The sequence below is a fragment of the Humulus lupulus genome, chromosome 8 (assembly GCF_963169125.1).
Source record: "Humulus lupulus chromosome 8, drHumLupu1.1, whole genome shotgun sequence".
In the NCBI taxonomy this organism is placed as follows: Eukaryota; Viridiplantae; Streptophyta; class Magnoliopsida; order Rosales; family Cannabaceae; genus Humulus; species Humulus lupulus.
In genome coordinates, this window is record NC_084800.1 from 85,133,630 (window position 1) to 85,144,247 (window position 10,618).

General features: G+C 36.6%; 1 protein-coding gene across 1 annotated transcript; it reads right to left on the reverse strand.

Moving 5' to 3' along the window:
* Nucleotides 1-9,484: 9,484 nt before the first annotated feature.
* Nucleotides 9,485-10,109, reverse strand: LOC133793931 (secreted RxLR effector protein 161-like; the record flags this gene model as incomplete). The annotated part of the gene is made up of 1 exon (XM_062231160.1): nt 9,485-10,109. A coding segment is annotated over exon 1 (597 nt), but the record flags the coding sequence as incomplete, so codon positions are not given.
* Nucleotides 10,110-10,618: the final 509 nt, after the last annotated feature.

The following is a 10,618-nucleotide window of genomic DNA, read 5'->3' on the forward strand; positions in this document are numbered from 1 at the left end:
CTGGTCTTGCTAATGTTGAAGGAAGGCTTGAGAGCCCAGGAGGTGGGGCAGGCGAAGGAAGATGCTTGCTGAAGAGAAGTGGCTGGCACAAGGAGGAGAGACTGAGTGCTTCAAAGTGAGGTGATGCTGAGAAGGACAGCTGGCGTGAGCTGAGCCGTGGGAAAGAGCTGGGCATTAGTGCATATATGCTTAAGGAGGAAGCACCAGGAGGCTTGGGGACTTTGGCCGTGGAGGCTGGCTCTTGGTGCTGTAGCAGGCGAGCCAAATGTGGCAGGGAGGAATTGGACCGAATGGCTGGGCCGACTGGGCTTCTATGCCATTTTGCTCATTTCTTTCCTTGAAAATGCCATTATTTTTTCTTTATTTGCAATGCTTTTCAAGAGCATAAATACACCAACATCCCTAACAAAAGAAACATAAATTAAATCAAATTCAAATATTTTCAATTATAACATAAATCATATTAGTTCATTGAAAATATTAAGTAAGACTTAATTTAATTGAACATTTAGTTTCACTAAAACAACATTTTTTTATACCTCAAACTAAACAACATTAATTCAAATAATTAACTACAATATTTTACAACAAAATAACTATAAAAACACACAAAATTATATAAAATCGAAATAAGACTAATAAATTTAAAATTACTTAAAAACTTAATAAGTTAATTAAAAACTCAAGAACTAAGCAACAATTAGCATATAAAATATGGTAAAATAACTCTAATTTGTAGAGTTATCAACAACCTTCTTTGCAGGGGTCATATCCTCAACGCCTTATCCGATAGGCTCTATGACCTCTACACCGAGACCAAATCGGCCAAGGAGATTTGGATGCACTTGAGAAAAAGTTCAAGGCGGAAGAGGAAGGTACCAAAAAGTTTTTGATATCTCAATACTTTGATTTCAAATTTTTTGGTGATAAACTTATTCTTCCTCAAATACATGAATTGCAAATTATTGTTAATAAATTGAAAGTGTTAAAGATTGAGCTTCCTGAGGCCTTTCAAGTTGGTGCTATTGTGGCTAAATTACCACCAACTTGGAAGAGCTATAGGAAAAGAATCCTTCATAAAAATGAGGATTATTCTTTGGAGGAAATCCAAAAACATATTCGAATCGAAGAGGAATCGATATGTAGAGATAAACTTGTGGAGGGGTCTAATGGAGAGACTTCCAAAGCAAATGCGGTGTCACAACCAAAACATCCCAAAAACAAAGGGAAAAAGGGTAATGAGAAACCTTTGGGTCCAAAAACCAACCCAAACAAGTTTAAGGGCGAGAAAGGTCCTTGCTTCGTGTGTGGGAAAAAGGGTCACTATGCTAGAGAGTGTAGACATAGAAAATACCAACAAGGACCTAAGGTGAACGCAACTCAAGAGGAGAACATAGTTGCTACCCTTAGTGAGGTGAATGCGGTCCAAGGCAAGGTGAAAGGGTGGTGGTATGATACATGTGCCACCATCCATGTCACCTATGACAAATCATTATTCAAGACCTTTGAAGAGTCAAAGGGCAACCATGAGATACAAATGAGCAATGAGGGCAAATCCAAGGTACTTGGCAAAGGTACTATTGATGTCTACTTCACCTCCGGCAAGAAAGTTACATTAGTGAATGTACTTTATGTTCCTGAAATGAGTAGAAAACTTGGTAAGTGGTGATTTGCTTGGCAAGCCCGGCATTAAAGCCGTTTTTGAGTCCGGTAAACTTATACTTACCAAATCAAATGTATTTTTGGGAAAGGGGTACTCTTGTGAGGGTATGGTTAAATTGTGCACCAATGATGTAACTTTCAATGTTATCAATAAAAATGCTAATTCCGCCTATATTGTTGAGTATGATTCTTTATTTTTGTGGCATCTTAGACTATCGCATATAGGTTTTTCTACCATGAAAAGAGTAGTAAAATGTGGTATGATTGCATGCAATATTAGAAACTATGGTAAATGTGAAACATGTGTTAAGACGAAAATGATTAAGAAACCATTTCCTAGTGTAGAAAGATCATCTAATTTACTAGATTTAATCCATAGTGATCTTTGTGAATTAAATGGCGTTTTAACTAGAGGTGGTAAAATGTATTTTCTTACTTTTATAGATGATTTTAGTAGATATACCTATGTGTTTCTTTTAAAGCATAAAGATGAGACTTTTGATGCTTTTAAATTGTATAAATTAGAAGTTGAAAATCAACTAAATAAAAAGATTAAGGTGCTAAGAAGTGATAGAGGAGGAGAGTACTTCTCTAATGAATTCAATACATTTTGTGAAGAAAATGGTATAATTCATGAGTGCACTGCACCTTATACACCACAACACAATGGTGTTGCCGAAAGGAAAAATAGGACTTATCTAGAGATGATAAATTCTATGTTGGTGTTTTCTAAGTTGAACTTCAACTTATGGGGTGAAGCGCTTTTAACCGCTTGTCACATTCTTAATCGAATACCGATGAAGAAAAAAGAGATATCTCCATATGAGTTATGGAAAGGAAGAAAACCCAACATAGGGTACTTCAAAGTGTGGGGGTGTCTTGCATATTGCAAGAAAACCGAACCTAATAGAACAAAGTTAGGTTCAAGAGCCATAAAGTGTGCTTTTGTTGGTTATGCCAACAATAGTAAAGCTTATAAGCTATTAGACTTAGAGTCTAATATTGTGATTGAATCTAGAGAAGTTGAATTCTTTGAGAACATGTTATGTGACAACAATTCTCAAACTTCAACATCTCTAAAGGAGAATATGTTATATGAGAACAATTCTCAAGCTTCTACATCCAAAGTTGATTCTCAAGAGGAGAATTCTCAAAAGGATGTAAAGCAACCCTTTGAACCTAGAAGAAGTCAAAGGCTTAAAAATCATAAAAGTCTAGTAGTGGATGAGATAGATTCTCAACGAATTTCATTCTACATGGTAGAAGGAAATAGAGAGGAAGTCATTAGGGAAATTCATATTGTACTTCTCGTTGAGGATGATCCTAAGACTTATAGAGAAGCTATGCAATCGAGAGATAGTGCATTTTGGAAAGAAGTCATCAATGATGAGATGGATTCCATTCTTTCCAATAACACTTGGGAATTGGTAGACCTCCCACCGGGGTCTAAGCCAATTGGGTGTAAGTGGGTATTTAGGAGAAAATACCACACTGACGGCACTATCCAAACCTTTAAAGCTAGATTAGTAGCTAAAGGGTTTAGGCAAAAGGAGGGTATCGATTATTTTGATACCTATGTGCCTGTTGCAAGAACAATTTCTATAAGAATTTTGTTCGCTCTAGCTTCTATACACAACTTGTATGTTCATCAAATGGATGTCAAAACGACATTCCTTAATGGTGACCTCAATGAGGAGGTCTATATGGAACAACCCGAAGGGTTTGTTCTACCAAAATATGAACATAAAGTGTGTAGACTTGTAAAATCCTTATATGGATTGAAACAAGCTCCTAAGCAATGGCATGAGAAATTTGATCAAGCCATCATGTCTAATGGGTTTAGACATAACAATGGAGACAAGTGTTTGTATTCCAAAACTTGTAAGGGATATGTGATCATTGTTTGCTTATATGTGGATGACATGCTTATTCTAAGTAATAGCATGAAAGGGATAGATGAAACGAAGAGGTTTCTATCATCAACCTTCAAGATGAAAGATCTTGGAGAAGTTGATACCATACTCGGTATCAAAGTAAAGAAACATAGTGGGGGTTTTGCGCTAGGGCAAGCCCACTACGTTGAGAAAGTATTGAACAAATTTAACCATCTCAAGGTTAAAGATGTCAATACTCCTTTCGATCATAGTGTAAAACTAGAGAAGAATGAAGGAAGAGCGGTGGCTCAATTGGAGTACGCTAGTGCTATAGGGAGTCTAATGTACGCTGCCCAGTGTGCTAGACCTGATATAGCATTTGCGGTAAGTAAACTTAGTAGGTTTACAAGTAATCCAAGTGTGGATCACTGGAAGGAAATTGGAAGAGTCCTAGGTTATCTTAAGAAAACCAAAGGACTAAGCCTTCACTACTCCAAATTTCCTTCGATTTTAGAAGGATATACAGATGCAAGTTGGATATCCAATCTTGGGGACAACTTGTCCATAACTGGTTGGGTATTTACACTTGGTGGAGGTGCAATTTCTTGGGGTTCCAAGAAACAAACCTGTATATCTCATTCCACTATGGAAGCAGAGTTCATTGCTCTAGCTGCTACCGGCAAAGAGGCCGAATGGTTAAGGGATCTGTTGATAGATATTCCCCTAATCAAAGATAATGTATCTACTATATCGATACATTGTGATAGCCAAGCGACATTGGCTAGAGCATACAGCGGAGTGTATAATGGGAAGTCTAGAGACATTAGTCTAAGACATGGATATGTAAGAAAATTGATTCAAAGAGGATTCATCTCAATATCCTATGTGAGAACAAGTGAAAATCTGGCGGATCCTTTCACTAAGCCACTAACGAGGGATTTATTGGCTGCATCATCTCGAGTGATGGGACTTAAACTCCCTAAAGAGATTCACGATTGATGGTAACCTATCTTAACACTAGTTATTCAACTAGTCTTAGGTTCAATAGGTAATAACAGGTCAATCAAGTGAATATTAGTTGTACTCAAAACAAGTCCCATCTGAGATATTGAGTACTTGTGTGTTACCAAGTGGAGGGTTAAAACCGAAAGGTTTTTAATAGAATTCAGTCTTGTAAAGATAAGTATTTTTGGTAACAAATTACTGTAAGAATTCTACCTATACGGACCTAGGGGTGGTGCCGCCTCTCATGAGAATTGGGAGTATTCTCAAGAACGTCCATGAATGGAAAGTGCACATGGCCATTAACGGTGCAAAGCGAGACATAGAGGTCTCAAGTGAACATCGCAAAGGTGTGTGTGTTATCACCGATTTGTCATCATGAAAAGATGGTTCAATGCCTAGTGCAACCTAATTTTCGACAAAATTTGTGATAATTACACTTGTTGACGCGATTCTTCGCCAACAGGAAATTAAGAAAAGAAGAGAAAGGGATTAGTGCTTAGGTTGAACCGAAACAGATATATGATCTTAGGAAATGAAATGGTGACTCAAGACACGTTTTTTAAGTGGTTCAAAGGTTAAAATCCTTCTACTCCACTAGTCAATATTATTGATGTGTTCTGGGTATACGATTACAGGGTATTTCTTACAAGAGAGAATCTAACAACCCTTATTTAATCCCAGGGTCTTCATATTTATAGGGGAAGGTACCTGGGAGTTGGTAAGAAGGTCATCCCGTGACCTTCTTACCTATCGTATCAACTCTGTGACATTCATGATTAATTCCTAAACCTGACACATAAGTGTGGTCAAATCAATAGGTAAGGAAATAATGGGCCGCACGGCCCAACCCAGTCGTGGGTGTCTGAATACGCAGGTTCCTGCTGCCTGTCCGAGAAGTCAGGGGCATATCAGACACGTGATGTCTGATATATGCACGTTTACCTTGCGTGTGTTGACTTTACAAAGGGTCATAGCCTCCAACTCTAGTTCGTACCACGAGCTGGATACTTAGCTCGACCTTCGGCCTTCAGAGTCCGGACTCAGTTCTCAGGCGATCTTGGTGAACCCTGGGGTTACCTCGAGCTAAGTAGGTACGATCTTATGATGGCAGCTCCAGTTTTGGGGATGTCCACGAGATAACCATGATTAGGCCGCAGCTCAGCTCGCTAATCAGCCCGTGGGAAAATCAGGGCGTACAACACTATAGTAAAGTTCAAGTTGAAAAACACTTTACTTTATGCACTAATGCAATGACTCCTATAAGAGAGAGTTCTTATTTAATCAAGTGGGGGATATGTTATATTTCAAAATATAATGATTGATTAAATAAGTGTTACAATAGATAACTATTTAATCTTGTGGGGGAATGTTATATTATTTTATAATATAATGTAAAATTATATTATATTATAATATAATGTTTTAGATTAAATAAATGTGACAAAGTGTGTCACATATTGTAACATATAATAGATAGTTACAATATTTAGATATATGAGATATATCCAAATAATGTAACATATTTGGTGTTACAAATTTGTAACTTCCAAATATTATCCTTTATTGTGTAAATTGTTGTTACACAATATTGAGATGAATTTCATAAAGCCATATGTGATATGGCTGTTAGAGAGATGATTTTAACCACAATAATGTGTTTTGAGAGTTGCAAAATCATTTGGGAGGGTTTGGAACCGTTTGGAAAAACAGCACAATTTTTTGTGCTGAAATTGGTCAGTGGCCGCGGTCACCAACATTCAGTGGCCGCGGCTTGTGGGTCAGAGACCAGTGGTCGCGGCCACAGGCCAAAAAACTGACCAATTTTCAGTTTTTTCAATATTTGTTGAACGGCTCAAAAAACCCAAATAACTCCCAAATCTCTTTTTTAATTCCATATTAATCCAATTAAACATTGGTAACATCCATGGGGGTTGGTGGAATTTGAAATTCAAAGGGTGTCTCTAAACTCTATAAATAGGAGCCTATAGCTCACTTGTAAGATACAACTTTTCTATCCACTAGAGCACTTGGCTAGAAACACCTTGAGGCTTGATAATTCCATAAAGCTTTTCCAATATCTGAGAGAGATCCCTTAGTGCTTGAGTTAGGGGGAAATAAACTTTTGGACAAAGGTTTTAAACCTTTTTCAAGTTGGTGATCCCCAATCCTCTTCACTTAGGTTGTGTAAGTGAGAGTTTGATTGTGTTTCTGTTCTTCCTTTTATTCTATTGCTTTTCTTCTTATTCTCTTGTTCTATTTACTTGTATATTTTGTTTAAGAGTTGTAATCTTTCATTTGGTCTAAACACTTTATTTTACTTGTAATCTTTTGCTTAGAGTTGTATTCTCACTATTCTCTTCTTCATCATCATCTTCTTCCTTTCTTTAGTTTATTTGTATTTTCAGTTATAGAGTTGTAACCTTATTTAATCAATCTATATTTACTTGTAATATTATTGCATAGAGTTGTAATATTATAATCATTTCCATTGAGGAAAAACAATATTTTCCTAACATCCCCATGGAGCTCTTTTCTTAGGCCAGGGGGTGCCTCTTTTGAGGGGACTTCGGCCTCGTTCTTACGACCATCACCTTCCCTCCGTCTTTGCTCCTAGGGACATTTCGTTGGCCTAGGTCCCCCCTGGTACTTTGTCTGGGGGGTTTTACTGGTGGAAAGTTGGGTTCCCCCATCGTCTACGGGGACAGTGCTTTCCCCTTTTTTATGCTCCTTCCCTTTACGCTTAGGGAGGGGTATGCTTTGTTGGAAAAAGTTTATACAGGATCTTTATTTATTTTCATGTATATCTAATATTAAACAAATTAATACGAGATAGCCTAAAATATGTTTCTAAAATTGAATTCAAAGATAAACAAATAATATAATACTTACAGTATACGCAGCGGAATTAATAGTCCTTCCTTCAGTTTCTCTAACTCTTGTATCCTTTCTGTCGCAGAGTATTATCAAGAAACTGAACCGATCTTCTATTTTCTTCACAATCTTCCAATGTATCCTTAGAACCACCTAGACTAGTGTGGGAAATTCTCAACACATGAGATAGATATAGAGAGAAGAAGAGAAAATAACAAAGTAGCTTAGAAAAGGACTTGTGTTTAGAGAGAATATAAAACTATCAGAAAATCTGACTTGTGACTTATCTGTCGTCTCTAAAATCTTCTCTCTAAGCACTCCTTTTATAGACTCAATTAGGCCATTTAATTTAATTAAAAAATCAATAAAATAACAGCCATTTTGAAGCCCTAAGTCGAAATTATCATGGGCTATAGGCCCGTGAAATTTCCCATTTGATTATAAGCCCATTGGACTTAAAATCAAGGCCTGTATTATTTTCTATTGATTTAATTAATTAAATAATTATTTAAATCCTTTATCAAATTAATTATTTATAATTTGAACCTTGATTTAAAATTATTTATTAATTTAGATACCAATTTATCTTAATTAATAAATCTGCCATAATTTCTCTTTTCTTCTCAAAATTACACAACTCTGTGAAACTATCCAAAATTGACCTGGTCAACTTTGATAATTCTAATTGATGATTAAATCAATTAATTGAGACTATCTAGATGATTTTATCCAAGGTACAATGGGGACCATGGGCCTATGAAATCAAGCTCCAATAAGTTATCATAAATTTAACAAATAAATTTACTAACTTATTAATTCCTCGTGACTCCACTATAGACTTGGAATTGCACTCTTGAATTCATAGAACGCTCTATAACAAATATAGATACGCTATTAATTATCCATTGTTACAACCATAATTGTCACTCAATCCTCTATAGACGGTCTACAATGAGATAGGACTAAAATACCGTTTTACCCCTCATTGTATTTTATCCTTAAAACACTTAGTTCCTTTTAAATGATATTTCAGTAAACTAATTTAATTACTGAAATGAGATCTCAATCATTTAACACATTGAACCAAACTAAAAGGAAACCATCGCTTCACTTCTTCATCAGAAGCTATAGATGTTCATATCTATGATTAACACTCCCACTCAATTATACTACCGAGTTCCCAAGATGTAAGTATGGGCTAGTCCGTAGGGTAAGCTGGTAACGAACAAGTCAAAGAACTCAAATAATACAATCAATTAGAATACTAACCACTCAGAATTGAGATTGAATTGACCTATGGTCAACTATATGATATGACTAGAATAGATAATAACGGTATGTTTACTTATCTTATCAACTGTCAATATCGGTCCTGTCCGATGTAACAAATATATCCGATCTTATCTACTTTGCTAATGTTCTGGAAAGAACTTAACACTGTAATGTGTAAGTAGATCATATCGTAGATTGGCAAGTCAGTGTAAATCCAGTGCACTGACTAATCTTAGGTCTAACTTATTTTGAACATATAATCATATTTATATTCCACTGTGATTACGTCACTATAAATAAGATTAGCTATATGCTCGGGATTTAATAGAAGTTTATATTAAACAAATAATCATGAAAATAAAACATGTGAGCAAAGTGATTGACCAAGTCAAAAAATGATTTCTATTCTTTTATTGATAATAAAATGAGATTACAAAGAATTTGGGTTTTAATTAGAGCATAAAACCCCAACAAACTCCCACTTGCACTAATTGAAAATAATGCCTTAATTCTACTAATCCCATTTCCTTGATATGCTTATCAAATGTAGCTTCTGGTAGTGTCTTTGTAAACGGATCCGCAAGATTGTCTTCAGTTGCAATCTCCATAACCTTCACATCTCCCCTGGCCACATATTCTCGAATAATGTGATACTTCCTTTCTATATGCTTACTCCTCTTGTGACTTCGAGGTTCTTTCGAGTTGGCTATCGCTCCTGTATTGTCACAAAACAACACAAGCGGTTTATCCATTTCTGGAATAACTCCAAGATCCGAATATAACTTCTTTAGCCAGACTATTTCCTTAGCTGCTTCTGATGCAGCTATGTACTCAGCCTCCATGGTGGAATCTGAGATTGTAGACTGCTTTACGCTTCTCCAAATCATAGCTCCACCCCCAAGAGTAAACACCATTCCAGAAGTAGACTTTCTGTCATCGACATCAGTCTGAAAATCTGAATCGGTGTAGCCTACAGGGTTCAGAACACCACCCTTGTAGACTAACATATAATCCCTAGTCCGTCTCAAATACTTCAGGATATGCTTAACTGCTATCCAATGTTCCGGTCCTGGGTTTGACTGATACCTGCTCACTACTCCCATTGCATAGCAGATATCTGGTCTAGTACACAACATGGCATACATTAGACTTCCAACTGCAGATGCGTAAGGAACTTTTCTCATTGCATCTTCCTCTTCAGGAGTCTGGGGAGACTGCTTCTTTGAAAGATGAATTCCATGGCGGGACGGTAGACGCCCTTTCTTGGAATTTGTCATTGAGAAACGTTCAAGCACTTTATCAATGTAAGCTGCTTGAGATAGAGCTAAAAGTTTGTTCTTTCTATCCCTGATGATCTGGATACCTAGAACATAACTTGCTTCACCCAAATCCTTCATCTGGAATTGAGTGCTCAGCCAATTCTTCACATCTGATAATTTCTTAACATTGTTTCCAATGAGTAAGATATCATCTACATAAAGAACCAGGAATACCACTATTTGATTTGCCTTCAGTTGGTAAACACAGGGCTCATCAATATTTTGTTCAAAGCCATAGGTTTTGATTATTTCATCAAACCTAAGATTCCAGGAACGAGAAACTTGCTTAAGTCCATAGATGGACCTATTCAACTTGCAAACTTTTCCTTCTTGTCCAGAAACTTTAAATCCTTCTGGCTGATCCATATAAATGACCTCGTCAAGCTTTCCATTAAGAAAAGTTGTCTTGACGTCCATTTGCCAAATCTCATAGTCGAGAGCGGCTGCTATGGATAGGAGGATGCGAATGGATTTGAGCATGGCTACCGGACTAAAAGTTTCCTCATAGTCCACGCCTTCTCTTTGGGTATAACCCTTTGCCACTAATCGAGCTTTATAAGTCTCGATATTTCCATCAACACCTCGTTTTTTCTTGTAGATCCACTTGCACCCAAT